The sequence below is a fragment of the Athene noctua genome, chromosome 2 (assembly GCF_965140245.1).
Source record: "Athene noctua chromosome 2, bAthNoc1.hap1.1, whole genome shotgun sequence".
Classification (NCBI taxonomy): Eukaryota; Metazoa; Chordata; class Aves; order Strigiformes; family Strigidae; genus Athene; species Athene noctua.
Genome location: NC_134038.1, coordinates 50308183 through 50329703, shown reverse-complemented (window position 1 = coordinate 50329703; position 21521 = coordinate 50308183). Strand labels below are relative to the sequence as shown.

Genomic DNA, 21521 nt, shown 5'->3' with positions numbered 1-21521 from the left:
TGTGAGACTATTCTTGATTATCTTTGAAAGGTCATAGTGATGGGGGAAGATTGCTGAGGACTGGAAGAAAGCAAATGTCGCTCCTATCTTCAAGGAGGGCTAGTAGGAGTGTCAAGGAAATTACAGGCTGGTCAGCTTCACCTCAATTCCTGGGAGTGTGATGGGGCAGGGGATTATTCCTCCCCAAGTGCATTGCACTTTGCTGAAGTTCATGAGGGTCCTGTTTGTCTATTTCTTCACCCTGCTGAGGTCCCTCTGAATGGTGGCATACCCATCTGGTGTCTCAATTATTCCTCCCAGTTTTGTATCCTCTGACAACTTGGTGAAGGTACACTCTGTCCCATCATCCTGGTATGTAATGAAGAAGTTAAACAGTATTTTATTGAGATGTGACCCCTGGGGTACTCCACTGGTGACTGGCCTCCAGCTGGACTTTGTGCTGCATAGATTTATGAAGGGGAAAGCATGCCTGACCAGTCTGATAGCGCTGTACGATGAGATGACTGGCTTAGTGGGTGAGGGGAGAGTACTGGATGTTGTTTATCTCAAATTTAGTAAGGCTTTTGGCACTGTTTCCGATAATGTCCTCATGAAGTACAAGCTAGATAAGTGTTCAGTGAGTTGGACTGAAAACTGGCTGAACTGCTTAGGCTCAAACAGTTGTGCACAAAATCCAGTTGGAGGCCAATCACTAGCACCCCAGGGTCAATGGTGCATCCAAAACTGTTTCATATCTTCATTACTGACTTGAATGATGGGACGGAGTGTACACTCACCAAGTTTGCAGACAATCAAAACTGGGATGAGTGGCTGATACACCAGAGGGTTATGTTGCCATTCAGAGGGACCTCAACAGACTTGAGAAATGGTAAACATGAAATTTGACAAAGGGTAATACAAAGCCCGGCACCTGGGGAAGAACAGCCCAAGGCACCAGTACAGGCTGGGGGCTGGACAGCTGCAAAGTAGCTTCATAGGAAAAGACCTGCGGGTCCTGAAGGACAAACTGACAGAGCCAGCAATGTGCTCTCATGGCAAAAAAGGCCAACAGCCTCCTGGGCTGCACTAGGCAGAGCATTTCCAGCAGATCAGGAGAGGTGATCCTTCAGCTTTGCTCATCCCTGGTGAGATGCACCGGGAATGCTGTGTCCAGTTCTGGGCTTCTCAGTACACAAGACATAGACATACTGGAGTGAGTCCAGTGAAGGGCCACAAAGATATTTAAGCAACAGGCGCATCTGACATACGAGCAGTGGCTGAGAGAGCTGGTACTGTTCAGCCTGGAAAAGAGAAGGCTCAAAGGGGATCTTATCAATGTATTTACATACCTGATGGGGGGAGGTGGGAGAGTAAAGAAGATGGAGCCAGACTCCTCTCAGTGGTGGCCAGTGACAGGACAAGAGGCAGTGGGAAACACAAGGAATTCCATCTAAATATAAGAAAATACTTTTCTACTGGGTGAGTATTGAGCACTGGCATATGCAGTTCCAGAGGCTGTGGAGTCTCCATTCTTGGAGGTATCCAAAATCCATCTGGACATGATCCTGGGCAACCTGTTCTAGTTGACCCTGATTTGAGTAAGGGGGTTAGACTAGAGGATCTCCAGAGGTGCCTTTCAATCTCAACCATTATGTGATTCTATGAAGCACATGAAAGTGAAATAATAGTTCAGTTTGTTTAGTAGGCTAAATGCATTCGCTCTCTTGAAGATTTTCAAATTCCTAATTTTGGGGAACAAAGGAAGCAACACTAAGGAATATGAGCCCAAACTGGGAAAACAGGAGCAAGGGACGTACCTATTATGTAGCCTCAAAGCAGCAGCACGAGGAACCTGGCATACATGGACTGAACTTTACCTAGCTAGGTCATGTGAGAGGATGGAAGGGATAGAGGAGAGTACTGAAATAAACTACAGCAGCGCACAAGGAAAACCAAGGAGTTCGGACTGAATGGTGAAGTTTTTGCTCATAATAATATAGGTTTATTACAGCACATGTGCACCTGAAACATCCTTCCAGTCATAAGTCATGCCCCATGACGACCTGTGCAACAAACTTACATTGTCATTTAATAGAGGTTCGAGTTTGCTTTCACCTCTTTACTTTGTCAGAAGGTGTACATGTACTGACAGTAGATCAGAGCTGCAGTTATCCTTGGTCCAAGGCCAGCTCTAGAAAGTACACTGCTTCATCACAGTCCTTTCTGTGTTAATTCTTCCCCAACCCCATAAGCAGAAAGGGAAATGCTCCCTGACAGAGATCTTAAAAAGATTAAGAGATGGATATGCCACTGCAAGAGAGCCTGCCTTGAGGAAAGAGCTCCTCAGGGGCAAAACAGTAGGACAGATATTGTGGAGTACTCTCACTAGCCTCCTGACCCAACCTGCAGCTTCACTGTAGAAGGGACAGGCTCAAGTCTGAGCTCAAACACAGCTAGGATTTTAACCCAGAAGTCTGACTGTGCAAACAACTTCAGCTTCTAAATGCAAGTACGCATATTCTTGTTAGTTGTTCAGAGCTTCTGAGAGGCACTGGGCAAAACCACATGTAGGAATATGCATTAAAACCACAACACAGACAAAACCTGAGTGGTAAGGATGAAACATAAAGGATTGCCTTCAGACATATTTTGATTGGTGGTCTGTAATATGTTTTTTAGCCATGACTGTTACACAGAAACACAAGGTTTGTTCTTGTTTCCTTGCATTTTCCTTAGCAGTAGTTAACACGCTACAGCTAATTAGGTTGTACATTGGTGCCAGGTTTTACCGTAAAGTTGCAAAGGTAGTTAAAAACAGGTATTGAAAAGCAGGGTGCATACCACTTCTGGATGTCTCTGCTCAGGCAGAGTGGTAGATGACCGCTACTGTTAAATAAACAAGCATACCTATATACATGAATGACAAAAGATGCTCAAGGAAACTAGAAAATGCCTTATGATCAAAGGGAACAAGAGCCAGTGAAGATGATAACTGTAGTCAAAGGTTTCTGGAAGTAGATACTACCTTAGTTTTATCTATGACAACATTTCACCAATCTTTGCTCATGCTTTAGAAGGAGCCAAGAACCACACAGAAACAACAGTGGTCTCCAAGATGGCAGAGGTCCCAGATACCCACAGACAGTGAGGGGTTTACCTAGCAGACTAACAACACTCAGACAGCAGCTTTATCATTTCCCCACCCCCTCTCTGTTTCACTTGCCTCTCAACAAGACATTTCCTGCTATTTGCCCCTTTGCACTCCTGCTTCTGTCAAGTTGTAACATCATTCATCTTCTGCAGAGCCACTTCTCCCTCACTTAAATTTCTGGCAGCCAGTTTAACTCAGTATTGTTGCACTGACTTAAAGGGGACTTACAGGACCTTAAGTCAGATAAGTATCTTATCCTGCATATAACATTTCAAGTTCAGTATTGAAAAAACCCTGAATCTTTCTATGGGAGATATTCCATTAGGATCAACCCCAGTTCAAATCCTTTTATTGAAGTAATGTTACTTCAAATCAAATACGCAGTGCCTCTGCAATTGTGCCCTAAATTACAGATTTGAAAATTAAATTGATTTCTAATTTGAAACTTTCCATTTCTTGGAAGTCCAGAGGAAGTTTGTACAGAATACGGCATCAACAGTGAATGTCTACCATTTGTCACCAAATCAACTTTTTACAGCTTTATTTAGATACACACTTTACATATCAAGACAATGCAATTTTTCTGAAAAATTAGATGTTCTTAAGTTAACTGAAGAGAGACAGAACAGGTGAGCAATTCGAGGAGGGCAAGGCAATGGCATGGAGGAAAAGACCAAGACAGGTACACAAAGTACGACACTTAATCCAACTTTGGCAACTGTGCAGATGTCCTTTTTATCACAATACATTCTTCTTCAGTAAAGGGCAATGTCATCCACATAGCTAGTTTGGTCACACAAAAAATGTGCAGAATTAAGTCTCCCATCAGCCACTCACAGCCCTGTCAATGTAGCCTCAAGTTGTGTTTTAAAAATACAACTGCCCCCCCTTCTGGCCAATAACGACTCACAAAAGTGGTTCTGCACGGCATTTCAGGCGAATTTTAAAATGCAGTTTAGTTTATAAAAGTTAATTAGACTTGGTTTGGGATATAAACTCTCAGTCAAAGCACAGAACTTCCGTTAGGTTTCAAAATATTTCTACACTTACTTAGAAAAAGTGAAAATTTTCCTTTGCTTATGTGACATCATATTCTGGACTAAATATGTTCACCCACCAATTTCTCAAGATAATGGGAAGGTTGCAACAACTCTCGATATTATTTGGTGTCACAGGACCAGGCTTCCCATAAGCTACCAGGTGCGCAAGAGCTTACTTGGTCAGGAATGGTGCCAGCTCAGGCCACTGAAAGTGACACAGTGACATCCATGTCCTGCTCTGCCACAGCAGGGGAAATGTTAGACCCAAGCCTTAGGTGGACAGTCACCTGATGGGTTAGTCCTCCATCTAGATGATCAATTCAAAGATAACAGTGACATAATGATGCCAATGGCTCAATTTATAGCTTGAAAGGAAGACTACTTAAGAGAGGGTAATTGCTGGAATACAAGTATTTTAATGACTGCTTTTAAAGTGGCTTTTCAAAATACATCTCACGAACAATCCAGATACCCTTTTATATGCCATCTGGATAGCAGCATTTAGTAAGAGGACAAGAAGCCAGGAATGAGAAGCAGCACAGTACTTCTGTACAAGTCAGGTCCTTTTGATCCGTAAGAGCATGTAATTTAGGAAAGCAAACTCTGGGATTCATCCTCTCTTTCTGATCAGGGAAAATTTTTTTTCAGTATAGTTCCTATATCCTTCTGATACTGAAATGCTAAATTGCAATATATAAAGGGTTTTTTTCCTAAATAAATACTCATAACTGATACAGTAATAAAGACAAGACAGAAAACACCTCCACAAGCAACATCATCATTTAGTGAAGCCTCAATGAAAATTCATGGCAGAAATGAAAACAACACTGAAAGACACCGCTTACATGTGCTGTGCATGTATTTCAGATCGATAGCTTTCTGGTTTTTACAAGGAATACTAGCAAACAGAAGAAATATTACTTTTTTTTTTTTTTTTTAAAAAAAAAAGCATAATTTTGTACTACAAAATTTGATACCAGTGAACAAATTACCTCTAGGCTTTGTCCTCACCATCAACACACTGAGAAGTAGATGAACTAAATTGATTAAATGGCAAATCTTAGGTTTAAATCAAAATTATGGCTACTCTTGTGGATTTGACACATCTGCAGAACTAGGCAGTTGTCAGATACGTGGTCCCTAGCACACCTATAGTTAATATTAAGACTGTCAAGTTCTCCCCTTTAATTGCTACAATTCTTCTAAGTGAAAAACTAAGTAACAAAAAGTATGAAAGTGTCAAAATACCTGATTAATTAACTGTTGTTGCAAATTTTTTCCAGAGTCTGAAAGAGAAAGAAAATAATTAGTTCGTACATCTTTTAATGAATATTATCTTGTACATACAGAATATAAACCAGTGAATTCAACAAAAGAAAAAATAATCACGCTTTATAATTAAGAAACAGAATTTAACATGTACAAAGGACTTGAAACTTCAAAATGGAAATCCACCCAAAGTAAAAGAAACACAAGCTCTTCTTAATCAAGATGTGAGAAAAAGAAGATTGAACTGGGGAGCCAAGCTCGTTAACCTGGAACCCCACAAGAAATTACAACATTCAAAGTGAAGACAACAAGATTCAAATATGTGCTATGAAGCATCTTAACATTGTGAGGTGTACTACTGCATGTATATGTATGTGTCTGAGAGACTAGTAGCAGCATCCAGCTTGGGATTTGACCACTGGAGGAGAAAAGCAGCTTCTGCCATTACCCTAAAATAAAATTACGTGCCTGTGTCAAGACTGAGGTTAGGCACCAGCTGGCTAAAGGGAGAAATTCTATCCTGATAATATCCTCAAAGTGGCAAGTTGAATTATGGTCTTGCTTCCTTATTCTGTCCGCCTTCTGCGGTGTCCTTCAGTGTGCTCCTGAAGACTTGATCAAAGCCTGGACAGAACATGACTTTTCTACAGCTGTCTGGGACCCTAGCAGCAATGACACCTCCTTCCTTTTAGATCCAAAGCCACAGTAATTTTGCTTCATTTACTGTTCCCATGCACTAGTTGTCAAAAGGGCTGCTGGTATCAATTACCATCCCTTTGCTACTAGAGGTCATCCACATGTATTGGGAAAAGTCAGGAATTTCACACTTACCTATCCAGCTAGGCTACATGTACCCAGAAGGGTTTTTCTAAGTAATAATGATAGGACACTGTTTGCAACCTGTCAGTATCACTACTAACTGTCAGGTGAACCTGCCTAGTATGGGTGGCTGCCACCTCTAGCACTGGAAATGATACTCCATTTCAACAGAACTTTTTCGTACTGGTATGTACAGCACAAGAGAGAATTTTTTAAATTTGTGAAAATATTTTAAGTGTTAAAGTACAATATAAAGACAGTATAAAGGAAATGATCTTCCCTACTCGTTCCTGAGAATATTCCTCAATGAAAGCATTATAGATAATTCAAATAAAGATATGCACTTTAGGCTATATTAAAGGTTGTCTCTTATGATAATTATTTCCTGCATACTTGTGTTTTTATTTGCTAAATATAAAAATTACGGGTTTTTGGCTAAAAAAACCCTGATCCAGCTATCATTTAGGGGAGACTTCTCAAAATGTATTCCCTTGTTCACTGAGTTCATCTTTGGGAGAAACAGAATTTATTCTTGTAACAAGTATTTTAACCAAATAGATTGTTGGTAATAGAAGATTAAAGGAGTATGTGTTTTTAGCATTCTTTAATGATATACAAGTTGCTAGGAAAGCAGTGTTTGAAATCTCTCGTTAGATCAACACTATTTTGCTCAAAGGTTTGTGGACTTTGAATACTGATGCTTTCCTGTTTCCCAGTACATTTGTTTTTAGGCTATTTTGATTCACTTTAAAGGAATTTTAATAACTTTCTGTTGACAGCATGGACAGCTGGTCTTGAGAATTAGTGAAAATTCACTTGCTGACTGAGGAAGGAAGTGACATCAATGAGTTTCTAAAGTCAGTCCTGGGGGAAAAGTGCACTCTACCAGAGTAGCCTTTCATGCCATTGTATTTCCAGTGATGCCTCGAGATGCAAAATTGCATTATCAATCAAACTTGTGGTTTCTACCTCAGACAAATGTAAAAAATGAACAGAAAGACTGGGAAAGACCTTTGTGGCCATTCCTGATGCTGCTAAGGAAAATGTGAAGAAGAATTTATGGTAGTTCTTTCCTTGTTCACTCTTAGTTCTTTCTTTTCGCAACTTAAATACTACAGTATCAAGAAAAAGGCAGCTGCAGAAGTGTCTGTATGAAATATCAGTAATGATGACATAGGTTAAACAGGACAAAGATTGACTAGGCTGTTAGGATAGAATTGAGATCAAATTCAAGGTCACCAGAGGATTGAATACTGTGTTCCCCACTTATTCGCTAGATGATCCTTGTCCTCATCACAGAACAACTACATGAATTTGGTATAGTCAGCAGTTGTGCTCAGAACAGACTAATGACTGTAATAACAGAAATGCTACAAATTAGGGTGGAAATACATTGGCACCATTATATGGGGAAGCCTGCAAATTCCTGGTGTGTACTGTACTTTTGTTTTAGGGGAAAAGCTACAAAAAGTGAAAAACCATTAATACCTACAGCGCTGAAGGGGGAGTTCAGTTTCCAGCGGATGGCTAACAGTAGGGCAGCAGAACGTTTTGTCATTGAAAATAGTCAGAATTTTGTGTGTCCTGCCTTTTTTTTTTTTTTTTTTTTTTAATCCCTAGAATTCTCTTACATTGACTAGTCACTAATCTGTGTTTTATTTACGGAACCCTCAATTCTGAGATGGATGTTTCTGTTTAGTGCCTTGTGATCACTTGTTGAGACCATCAGCATTCACTAGAGGGATTCAAGAAGGTCCACTAGAGAGAGCCCTCCAAATTCAAAGGACATGGGGCAATGAGACACTGATAAAACCAGAACTGTCAGAACATGTCAGCCAGTCCCACAAGCAACACTTGCAACAGTCTCATGAAGTGCAGGTAATTCTTGAGACTTGCCAGAAGTTTCATTACTGGTAGACCTACACATACTAAATTAAAAATTTATGACAGTTTTTCCAGAGTCACTGCAATGAGGTAGCAACTTATGCAAGATGAATGGATGCATGAACATCAAAGTAACTGGTAAGTTTACTGCCATCTGGAAATTTGTATAGAAGCTGCCCAGCAGGTAGCCAGTGTAGTCCAAGAGATGTATCTTCTGCAACTCAGACTACATGTGAATGGCTTGCTCTTCTATATTCTTCCTGAAACCTCTCTTTTCTACCTGTTATCTGGCAAAGTGTTCCTCAATGGGCTCAAACAGTGCCATCTGACCAGCCTTGAAAACACAAGGAAACCAAAAGGCCTTAATCACAGATAACTACACTTCATTGATACTTTGAGTCAAAAGATGTATTTACCAGTACAAACTATGGTTCTTATTTGCTGAGGCTCTGCTCTCCTGTCACTCTCACTGAGACTAAAGTGGTGCAACTGGATTCCAATGATGTTTTTGCATCGGGACTGGAGAAACAGACCTCTCACAATTAATTTTTAGTGATTTTCTTTTGTATCTCCAGTTGCAAAAAGTTTAATGGATAGTTGGATGGTTGAGATAAATGGCCTTCTTGGGTTGACCTCAAGCTACATTACTTTAGTAAAAAAAATTACAGCAAACATTCTTTAAAAGATTTCTCTGTATTTTCACACACTAATTAGTATACTAATTCCTGTTTCCAGGGCAAGTTGGGGGTTGGGGTTGTTGTTTGTTTTTTGGGTTTTTTGCTAGCTTATTCTTATTATAAGGAAGAGTACCTTACTGAGAAGAATGTTTTCTAATGCAACTGACCATTGCAAGACACAAGCCATGCCATAACTGATGCTGTTACAAGGAACCGCAACACTGACTCCTCAGCCTTACGCATGCAGCCTACACAGAGAACAACATGAAATTATGCACACTATGCCCTGCTTACCTTCATACAAAGGAATGTGATATTTGTGCAGGTTTACAGATTAATCTGCTGTAATTCCTTTTAATGTTAAACTACTTCCAGCTCAAATATAATTAAGATCACCAGGTACAAAAGATTCAGATTGGAAATATGAGTACACTCCAACAGAACAAATAACAGCTTGATGTTGTTTCTTATGTTCAAATAGCTGGATACATTAAGGATTTTGACAGCATGTTTGTTCCCTAAGAATGTAGCAGAAGAAAAAAAAGATTTCATTTCAAAAGGTAAAAGACTACTACTGCATTTAATTAGAGTGTAAAAATCCCTTAAATACACAGATCTGCCAATTTATGTGACGTGACTGCTACAAGTCCTAGCAACAAAGGATTTTTTTTTCTTTTTTTTTTTTTCCCCCCCCCCTCCCAAAAATCAAATCCCAATTTATACCTTAAGCAACCATCATCAACATCCATAAAATTAAGGCTTTGGAATAAAAAGTTTGTTTCCTTAAGTCTTCAGATAATCCTAATATTTGTGACATGGCAGAAAGGCAGGGGATGAACAGAAATTCTGTGTCTGTCTCCTTGTTCCCAAGTGTCTGAGGGCTTACCAACAGACTGAAAAAAGTGTGGAGAATCCCAGGGGGCAAAGGGGACCCTCAGCCTTGCTCTGAAACAGCCATAAGCATAGTCTGAAGCAGCCATATTCACTTAACGGCAAGTGGGAACAGCACTACTAAGAAATCAGTTTTTAAGAGGGACTTCGATATTCTAATACCTGTTTAATTTTGGTTTTCCACTTTGTGACAGAAACACTAACAGCTTTGGATTTTACATTATTTTTATAGACCTAAATAAGCACATATGCAACCTACTTGTTTATGATCCATCCCACTTTCATTACTGGTTTCCTAATCTACCAGAGCAGATTCTGAGAAGTGAAAGGAAACCAAAGCACTTGTTCATGACAAACTTGTGCAGCAATTTCTCATGGCACCAGAGCCTGAGGAAGAAACACTCAGATTCGTTTTTCAGACTCATAATGGAAAAGGTGTGAGACTAACAGATTATCTTCTGTGAAAGCCAGTAACTCGGCACATGAAGATTAAAATATTTAGGACAGAACTATACATTTCCTATAAATTATCCACAGAATCTCCAAGACCTGTGAGCAACACAGCTCCTGCAGATGTGCACAGTATTTCCTCCTCATTCTAACAAGGAATTCAGAAAACTGAAACTGCTCATTTACAGCATTGCCTTCAAAACCTAGTTTAGCCTACTTTTGCACCTCTGTGATAATTATGCAAGTGAATATGATTACAGTGGCCTAAAATGTATTAATCACATCTTCACGGTATTGCATAATCCTCCTCAGTTGTCACAACGCCAACTCATAAGTTGCCCTGGCAGTAGGAAACATAAAAAGAAACCCAAGTTGATACTGATTGAAGCAAATGAAGGAAAGTTGGCCATCTCAAAACACTGAAACTCTCACAGCATTCCAAGGTCTCCCTAGTTAATTTTTTGTGATTACTTTTGATATGAAAACAGACCTTTAATTGTCAGTCTCTAATAAGGATGCAGAACTGTTCCCTGGGAGGTTCAAAGGACCCTGGGAAACTAAACATTTAGGAAAGCTCAAGTAGCCAAATGTCTTGTGTTGATTAACATACACCATTCAGTTTTCACCTAACAAAGTCATAACAAGAAGAAACTCCAAAGAAAAAAAAAAAATTGGACTGACAAAGAAACATTAGTCTTAATAGGACTGAGGGCCCTCATTCATTAATTCTGTTGCGTGTAAAAAGGAGGTGGGGGTGTAACTCAAATCCATTCCTGGATCAAATCCTACACTGACAAACATTGTGTAACTGTACTTAGGGCGAGGAGATGTTAGAATAGAAATTAACTGAAAATTTGAAGTTTTACCTGCCCTCTGCCTGATCATCACTGATAAATATTTTCAAATATAACAGAATGCCAGGATGCCTCTAACAGAAACAATAGGAAGGCTTGTCTGTCAGTTTTCTTCTAGAAGGCTGTGCTTTATACATCTGGGAAAGGGGAAAGCAAAAATTTGTTACCTTCTTCCTTTAAGGATGGAAGATTTGAGATAATGGAAACATGCCAGACACTGTATTTAGTTTTAACATCAACACAATATTGATATCATGGTTTGGGTAGTTTCCAGCTGAACATCGTGTATATTTTCAGTGCCTATTTGGCATTCATCCTGTATCTAACAACAAGAATAGTTTGTTTCAATTTTGTTTTACAGCTTACTATGTAACTGCTTTGAAATGCTTTTTCCTTTCATTCAACTCCTTCACAACTTTTTTAGATTCCTGATCTCTTCAGAAACTGAATGGAGCAAATTGTGGATTCCTACTCATAGCAATTAGGCAGCAAAAGATCAGTTCATTACACCTTAGCAGATGCATTTCCTCAAACTCTTATCAGAATGCGATCCAAATCCTAAGGTAGAAACTGCCTCAGTTCCCACATTGCAAGGGCCACTGCTTTTTAATTTGAAATCACATGGACCACCAGCATTCACTTTCATGTTACTAGTTATGTATGGTGCTTTATGGTGCTTTTAATATTATGATCATCTAGAAGACAGATCCCATAATCTCTTAAAATGTCTTTCTGACTATGCTCCAGTGTTGAGCTCAATTCCTTATGCAGTTCTCCTTCACAAAATAAGTTTGTGGATGTTGACCCAGAAGCAGCTGTTTCCACCCGTAGCTGGTCCACTACAGTTTTCTACATCAAGGCTCCTAGTATGTGTTATATGAGAGATTGCTAACCCCGATCTTTTCCCACTGAAGGAAAACTATCTGGTGTTTACTCTAAGAACAGCATGGTAAGAGTTGTCATGATGGAAAAGACCATAGAGAGCAATTAGACCTTGACTCAGCCACACACAGAAATAAAGCCGTGGACATACAGCTGTGTCTTTAATATAGCCTGTTATGGTCTTAGGCAGCTGAAGCTTTGCACTGCACTCACAGTAGGGCTGAAACACTGCTGTAGTTTGGCTTTGGTTTTGGTTCCAGCTTAGTTTCTGTCCATATTAAGAACATATGGTTGCCCCCACCCAGACGAGGAATGTGACTGTATTAAAATTTGCAGTCAGATTAACCATGTTGAGGCAGAGCCAACATGGAGTCATGACTACCCAGTCTGGCATATCCTAAAGAAGGTCAGCTGTTGGTTTTTCACTTGCAGTGAAGATGACTTGATATCCAGCTCTGAAGCACACCATCGCCATATAATCTTAATTAGAATACCCTGGAAATGGCCTATGAAGATGAAGGCGTCAGTACTAATGGGAAGCAGCACACAAGCTCCTACAGGGTTATGCCCACAGAGCATATTTTGACTCACCTGCTAGGACAACTGCACCACAAACAGCTGAGCTACAAAGCTTCTCTGGTGTGAATCAGAAGCAGTGGTGTGTGCAAGACGAGCACGCAGCAAGCCCAAACAGGGGTGGAAAAATCCAGCTTCTTGGCACTAATTACAAAGTAGAGTCCCAAAGCAAAGTCTCCATGGGAAGCCTTAGTCTACAGTTTCTGTATTTCAGAAATAAAAAGGAGATGAATTGTCTACACAACATAAGGCCAGGAAGTGACCAGCAGTGATGAGAGCAAATACTCTTTCAATTTACTACTCATTCTGAGTTATGCCTACATAAATAAACTGTACTTGTTTGAATCTGCCATGTTTCTTTGTTTAAGGTCTAAATGTGTCACTCTAAGGCATGCTCTTAGCACTCTGGCCTCAAATAACTTCTCTGAAATTATTCCATTTGGGAGTAAAATATTCCCCAATGAAAATGTGACACTTACAGAAAGACACTACTCAGGTTTACAAGGAAGGTTACATGCAGGAGAATCTGGAATTAATCCACTCGTAAAGAACAGAGAGGAAAAGGGAAAGGTGAAATAGGACCCCTTTGAAATAGAACCGTAACACCTGGGAAACAAAAAATTCTCTAATTAGGATAAATTAATAGTGAAAGAAAACTAGGAGAAGAAAGGCAAAGAGAAACAAAGCTAAAACATAACCTTTCCTAATGCATGGCTCTGAATTAAGATTGGTCAGATACAAAACAAAAACCTACAGCAATCATTTGCTGCAGGGAGTACAAATTTACGTTTTGTATAACTAGAGTATGACCTTTCGTGACCAACTCTTGTGCTTGAATTCAGCTGTAGTTATTGGAAGTCATTTGTAAAAGGTCATCCATGACTGAGAATATAATATGAATCCAAGATGCACAAGGGTTCAGGTTTGTGCTACTCAAAAGAAATCGGGGAGAGAGAAAGGGGGTGGGAAACTCAACCACTGCTACAGATTGAGTTCTCAAATGGATTTGCATAGTTTGACAAGGTGTATTGAATCTAAATGGTCCATTTCCAACATGTGAATGTGAATTATTACAGAATACACAGATTTTACATTTGTTATTGATGACTACATTACTGAAATGTTACCAAAGGAGGCTATATTACCAAATAAGGCTCACTGTAATTTGACTCAATTTTTGACCTCTATATCACTGTAAAACCTCTCCTTCCCACTGTTTCTCCATTCTAATAAAAGATTATGGATGCTGCTTTTAGTGTTGTAAAGAAATAAGGTACTCAGGTAAAGGTTGTTTGCAACCCTGTTAAATATCTATACCTGACTTTCTGCAGACACAACTGTAGTACTATTTGGTTTGGAGGTTTTTTTGCCTTTTTTTCCCCCCGAACAGTAATAAATGGGAGATATGTTAAGGAGCTCCTTACAAGAAGATCCTACAGTGATGCACAAGCAATCCTCAACAAGAAAAGTGAAATGGACATATAAAAACTTTTTAGTAATTTTCTCTGAAATAATTATTTCAACATCAGATAATTCAAACAGTATCCTCCATAATGACAGGTTAATTGACTAGGCAAAACAAAAGGATACAAAAATTTATGGAATAGAAGTAAAAGCAAATTCATGTAAGAGAGAACTGACAGTAGTCATTTAATCATGATCTTATGAGACCACCTCCACAAAAACCCAAATCCAATTCTGAAGGCCAGACTCTAAAGGATTCACCACCATAATGTGAGAGCACATTTGCTTAATGTCTTTAAAGCCAAACCTGCAGCTCAAGCTTGTAATCTGCCCTACCACTAACTTTGGCTAGCCAAGTAGCAACTGAGTGTATATTGTACATACTGTGGCTAATTGCAACCGTCTCCTTTCCCACAGGTGAAACACCCTGATGCTCCAAGCCTCACAAACAGCACCATACCCTGCTTTGGCTTACTGTAGAAATGCCTGTTGCTATGCCAGCTCGGATATTGGCAGTGCTCAAACATCGAAAGCATCAGGGGTGCTGAAGCAAGTTCAGCTGGAGAAATCATTATGAGAACTGAACTCACATGTGTCACTGAAAAAACGGTTAAAAGTTTTCTTTTAATTAAACCGAGACTGAAAATAACAGCAGTAAAGTGGTACCCAGTACCCAGAAACTGCAAAGTACCCCAATGCCAAAAGCATAAACGATGCACTGTATCAATTTGATCACTTGGGCAGAGTCTAAGTAGATGTTCTCAGGTAGAGAGCACCTTTTTAAGCATGGAGGGTAAATTGTCAAATGGGCTTTAAAACCACACCTGTAGTTTTTGTACACACAAGCATTTTCTGCCCACAAAATATACTGCTGCTGCTTGCAAAGGACCATATGTACATACCAAAAGCTGGTACATAGGTACAATTTGCATCCATAAAATGTGCAGGTGCAGTTTTACGGAAACCTACGAGAAGAACGTGACCATATAGCACACAACTACTATTTACATAACAGCCTTCAGACAAGCTAAGTAATCTTCCCGCAAGATGTGCCATACCAAGCACAGCAAAAGGAGGTAGAATTTACAGCTGAAATTGCAGCCACATTCATGACTGGCAGACTGATTTAAGAGGCAAGTCTACTCAGTCCCAGTTTGTAAACCATAGGTGTGTACTAATACTGGTAGCAATGACAATACCCCAAACTGAGGGTAAGATTAATGTGTCTTCTGCAAAGGTGAAAAGGGAATTCTGAGAGAGTCCTTAGCACCAAGTGATTCAAAATATTTTTTATGACTGAAAAAAACCACCTTGTTTATTCTTCCCCAGTGAACTGTATTCTTTTCCAAAGCATTAAAAAATAATCCTGTGTGCCTGACATGAATCAGCGTGCGAATTACTGACCAAGTTAGCTTCAGCAAATACTAAGTGACATAGTCATAATATGGTGCTTTTATTCACATGTAAATTACTAATTTCTACTGAATTGAGAACTCAGGATGAGACATTTTTTTCTGACATGAGAACATAGTCAATATTGTGTCTGATTATCAACAAAACTTATTATTGGCTTTTTGCTAACTGCAGGGTCAAGGTCTTCACATGTTTCCACAGATTAAGGGGAAAAGTCATATTTCTACTTAGCTTATTATTAGTATTTATTTATAATGGACACAATTCTTTATATGAAATCTAATTAAAGAATGTCAAAAGAAACACAGAGAGAATGTGGAAAAATTCTCTTTGGATTAGGAAATATTTTAGACTAAAGCCACACCAATTACTACTACTTAAATAATTAGTGAAGAGTGAAAAACACAATTTGACTGAGTTTCCTGCCTTCTGAGGGATTTCAAAAAGAAAATGTGATAATTGACCAACCACTCCCCACACAACTTTTGGTCATCACTAACATATCGACCTATTGCTATAAATAAAGTGATCTGTGTACTTTGGATAGTTTACAAGATAAAGGCTAGGTCCAATTATTGGAAAATCTTCAGAAAAATTAATTTTACTTCTTGATGTTGCTGGCAGGGAGTGAAAGGAGTGGCCAGCATTTTTAAATGGATGGTTAATTAGATGTACAGCCAGAGTCTCTGGAACAGCAGAGCTGCAAGCAGCTCAGAGTTTCAGATTTCTTCTGTTCATACAAACATATCAGTAATGTCCTTACTTTCAACAATACTTTTTGTCCCTTGGATTACAGATAACTAGCTCCCAGAATCACAGAAAAAAATGGAAATATCACTGGTTATTACTCTACAGCACCAAACTTAAACATAGTAATAAACCCACTGGGATAATGGAAGCTAGGCTTATTGATCTCAGGAGAAAGTCACACAGACCCAAAGAAAATAAGTCACAAAGAAATCCCTCAACTTTTAATTCTCACTTCTGAGAACAGATCAATTCTATTAATGCAATGAGTACTCCTATTTCTTTGCTGGAAAACAAATGGGATCATGCAACCACCTACACATACTCAACGCCCATATAATATTAGCTAAAAATACCACTTTAGATAAGCTACAGATACACAACTTTTCTTAGGGTTTGTTTTCGTGATTGGTTTAAGCTGCTCAATGCCTGGAAAAAATGGATAGCCCTGATTTTGCTGCAGCTGTAGTGATGTGCTCTTCCTCCTCAGCACTAGAGCAGCTGCATTGCGGGGTCAAGACACATCACAGTCCTGATTCAGCTAAAATTCTCATCTTGCTTAAGAGGCTGATTTTCAACCATATCAGCTCAGATCAGCCAGCCACATTAACTATGCAAAAGGAGACGTATGGTTGGGAACAATGGCGGGGGCAAAGCGAAGTTCCCTTCTGGGGAAGCTCCCATGTGGATCAGCACAAACCTGCTGTAAACCCACATCCTCAGGGCCCTGATCTACCCAGCTGCTACTGAACCATCAGCACCAGAATATCATGATTTGTCACAAATGACTGAATTTGACTGAATATCACTTGTGACACTCAAATTGAAGTTCAGATGACCAACAACAAGTCTCTTTCACTAATAGTTTCTTTCAGGGTTTGCATTGTATGGGATTCCCATTTTTTCTAATTGGCTTTCCAAAAGGTATTTGATAACATCTTTCTCACAAGATTTCTTCAGGAAACTTAACAGGCACAGAATTAGGGGAAACATCTTTCATGGATTTAGAAAAGCAGATGCTTAAAAGATATGAAACAGAGCACAGGAACATAAGACAGAAAAGTGAACTCTCACCACAAAAAAAAAAGTCACCACTGGAGTCCTGCTGCCTCATGTTGAGGACACCCACGCTCTTCAACATGTTCTTAACATCACCCAAGAAAGGGAGCAAATGGGGAGATTACAATGTTTGCTGATGAAATGATGGAAGCTGAAGAACTTTTTACAAGACCAAGTTGGTAATAAAATGACATATAAAGTGCAATTTATGCAAAGTGATGCTAGAAAAATTTTAGGGGAAAACGTTTAATTTAAACTCAGAAGTGGTGGACTCTGAACTGAGTTCTGACCACATTGCTACTCAAGAATGAGATCTAGGGGTGGTAAAGCTGTAAACATCATCTCCATGCTCACAAATTAGAGAAAGCAATTTTAAGACTAGAGGAAAATCAAAAAGAAACCATTGTCTTTCTGTATATACACACTAGCATCTTCAATACTATACACAGTTCTGATCCTTCCACTCACGTACAGAACTGGAGAAGAGCAGAAGAAGGTAAGGTGGTGGATTGAAACTATAGACTGGCTTACAAGGAACAACAGCTATGAAACTTGGCAAAGCAATGATCCAGAGGAGGTATGATAGAGATCTGTAAAATTGTAAGTGACATGGAAGGGGTGAATCAGAACTGACCGTTTGCTGCTTCTTCTCACACAAGGCTGGGGGCATCAGATGAAGCAGGCAGATGGCAGGTTCAAAATAAACACGAGGAATCAGCTTTCCATGCAACTGGGAAAGGAAACTTGGGAATTCTTTGCCAGGGGATGTTAAGGCTGCAAAAACTTTACATGGATTCAGGGGACAACCAAACAAGCTGAGAGATGGGAAATCCTTTGGGGGTTGATAAGTAAACAGAAACCACCTCTGGTGTAGGAAGTCCCTGAAACACAAACTGCTGGAATTTAGGAAAGTCATGTGAGGAGGTTTCACTTTGCTGCTAGGATACTGAGCAAGACAGAGCTCTGGCCTCATCCAGTATTGCTGTTGTTATGTGCAACAACACAAGACACTAAAAAACCAAGGCCCCAGTTTAAAATACTTCAGATACTGGACACCCCCAATACATACACCCACCACAGCATACTGACATGGCCCGCTGGTGGCAGGCAGACATGTGAAGAGTAAAGCTGTGTTTTCTATCTTGCACTGCTCTGAAAAGCAGGGGTACATCAGACAACTGGTGAGATCATTCTCAGTTCTTGACCCCCAGGCACACAAAGTGTTTACTATGCTGTTTTCTGCCACTCAGATTCTTTGCACACATAAAAGCTGCCTTCTGGTCACCCCAAGGACCCCTAAACCCTGGCAGTGCTGAGCAGTGAAGCAGCCTGTTTATACCTAAGCTCCTCCAGGTGTCACAAATTTAATGCTCCCCCTTTGCTTCTTGTGCTTTCAGGGGCCACGCCAGAGGGAGGTCTCAGAGCAGTGCTTGATACTACAGGTTTTGTTTTTAAGAGCACATGTGGGAGACCTTAAACATGGGAGGGCGTATTATTTCCCTCCTTTGCCAAAGGGGCATAGTGATGTCCGCCTGGTCTGAGGAGATGCCCTACATACCAGGGTGTCATACAGGATGCTGCTGACCTTTCCTGTTGAGCTGATACACACGCCTCCTACCACAGGAGACTGATCAGTGCTTAGATAAATTTCCAAGGAAAAGGCAGAACAGACTTACTGAATATTAAAAGCATTATGCTATGTCTGCAATGAAAAATAAATAAATATCATGACCTCAGTGACTTCCAAAGTTACGTAGAAAGTGTACTGAGAGCAAATGATTGACCTGCAGTACCCTAAGCCACATGCTAACGCCAGACCATTTTTCTATGCCACAGGCTAGAAACGCCAAGTGTTTAGGAGGTATTGCAGGAATTTTTTACCACCTGTCAATTTGCTAGTTTTCTGTTTTTGCTCCCTTGGGACTCCACAAAAAATCACAAGTGAAAAAACCCGAGCCTTTTTGAGAACTGAGTTGTGTTGGATTTTGTTCATAAAGCAGATATTAATTTAAAGAATAGAAATAGCCCAACAGCCATTAAAATTAACTCTTAAGCACTATTTCTAATTATACTGCATTGATTAAATACAATCATATTTTAATTAAGCTTTGTTCATATAGTAGTCCTATGGTTTTTCTCCTTCTGGAGGAGGAAATGAATCTCTTCTAGAGATTCGTTTTCATGGCAAATATTGCTTAGCACTTCATTTATTGTGAAGAAGTGAAAAAGAAAATCTGCACAAGACGCTAAGTATCTCAGTTGTGTTAGGCAAAATCAGCTGTCAACTTTAAAATTCACCTGCATGTAGAATCCCCTAAGTCAATGCCTACACTATTTTCATTGCTGATTCTCAAGTCCTGCCAGAAAGTCCATTTTTAGTAGCTTAAGATGTTACAACTCCAACTGCTGAGTTGTGTTAACAGATTGTGTGAGTGCTCCCAGTCTATTTCGATGTAAAATCAGATTACCTACAATCACCGCTGAAGACAGCCAAGTGATTTGCCCAGCACCGGTACAATGGAGAAGATACCCTGAATGTTAGCACCTACTGCCCTCTACCTGCCTCACTTAAAACGCCTAAGCAGCAGAAGCAGAGAAAACTTTCCAATTTTTCTAACTGACCAGCTGGCCAAACCCACACTGATTATAACTGATTTCTGATCTATTTATTTTCGATTACAAGAGTAAGAAGTGTTACTCCTCTCTAGGTTGCAAGCTACACAAGGGAATGCCATTACGAAATGTACAGATATTTATTTCTTGCATAATTTTATCCTGTTTTCATAAAACCTGACTTTAAATTTCCCTTAGCAACATTCAGTGGGACTGTGAAATCAGATGTCCACCTTATCTTTCCAGGAAATGTGTTGGGAGCTGCACTGCAGTGAAGTTCATGATGGCAGGCAGAGAAAAAGGAATTTAAGCTTGTAAATCTTTGTCCTGCAATATGATCCATGCAGTGAAACACTTAGGCCATCTGAGCACCTGGCACGTACTACAGAAGGGTAGACCTTGATGCCTGCACAAATAAGACTGCACCATAAAGGACAAAGTTTGTGATGAATTCCCCAAATTGGTGAATGGGGACCTAGAAAATGTTTGTCTCAATCCAGCCTAAGCAATGCTACTATAATCCACAGTTATCATGTCAGACTTGCATTTTAAATTCTCAGTTCTGCCCAAGAGAATTGTTTGAAATTCCTTATCTACAGAGAATCAACAGAAAATAAATTCTCTTGGTTTTTGTTAGAGGGTATACATATGTACTAATCTCTGCACTTTAATGTTGCTTCCCTCTGACCTGCAGAATAGAAAATATTGCCATGTCCATTTGTGGAGGGACAAAATCCATGCAGGGGGCACTCAGAGAGCCAAACCTGGCCTCAAGTCCATGAATGCAAAGGCAATGCTGTAGCTGTGGGTATGTATGTCCATTAATCATTAAATACTACAGGAAACCATGGCAAGCTGTTAGAATTTTTTTATCGCACCTGTAAGTCTTCCAGAATGCATCACAGCAGCATTCTCTCCATGTGAGGCAGCAGATACGGGGAAATATAAATGCCCACTTAGACGTGTAACTACTTAAACCTGTGTTTTCAAAACACAAAATTTCCAAGTTGCAATATGCTTCAAGCAAAGACTTAATCTGAGGAAATTCAGTTTAAAAAAACCAAACCAAAACAAAACACCACAACAACAAAAAAACCCCAACCAAACTATATACTTCCATCATGTTAGGACCTTGTCACTGCTTTTTCTTCTCCTTCCCAAGCTCTGTCACCAGTGGTCTGGTAGTAACTATCCCTTCCCATTCCCAGACTCATTCAGGTTCACACCTGGAATATTCACCCCTGGCTCCACCCTCTCACGACAGCTGATTAATTTGATAACTAACCTGTCAGACTGCCCAGACAGCTAAAACTCCCCCCAAGTAACCCAACACTGAGGCCTTCTATAGCAAGCTTTGATCAGACACTGAGGACAACACCGACAAACAGACACACTACAACTGCATGCCAGGCTTGCTGAAAGTATGTGTAAACTAATCCTTGCGTTCTGCATGCCTCAGCATTAAGCTGGCCAGGCAATCACAGTCCCCGAGTGCCTTCTTTTCTCTCTGTGATTGGCAGTAACAGCCAGAAAAAGAATACAGCAAACCCCACCCTCGTGGGACACCCCTTGGTTCACTCTCCAGCCCACGGTGATTGTTTATCCATCAGAGGGGTACGGAGAAAAGAGGTTCCAGGGCAAATTCTCACAGCCATGCAGCCAGTAGGTAAAATGAATTTCTCAACACAAAGAAAGTTTTACAGGTGTACTGAGAGCTGCCAACGTGCCTGTGTGAGGCCAGGGTGCCAGTGAA

The 21521-nt window shown here is 39.9% G+C and overlaps 1 protein-coding gene across 3 annotated transcripts in view; it reads right to left on the bottom strand.

Annotated features, from left to right (window-relative positions):
* The window catches only part of CHST9 (carbohydrate sulfotransferase 9), a 92267-nt gene that overhangs the window by 14260 nt on the left and 56486 nt on the right, over positions 1-21521 (bottom strand). For 2 of the 3 annotated variants that reach the window (XM_074897744.1, XM_074897743.1), the window contains exon 4: positions 5419-5456. The exons of the other annotated variant lie outside the window; for it this stretch is intronic. In XM_074897744.1, the coding sequence (XP_074753845.1) occupies positions 5419-5456 (38 nt within the window). The remainder of the gene's footprint in view (positions 1-5418; positions 5457-21521) is intronic. 3 annotated transcript variants of the gene reach the window in all.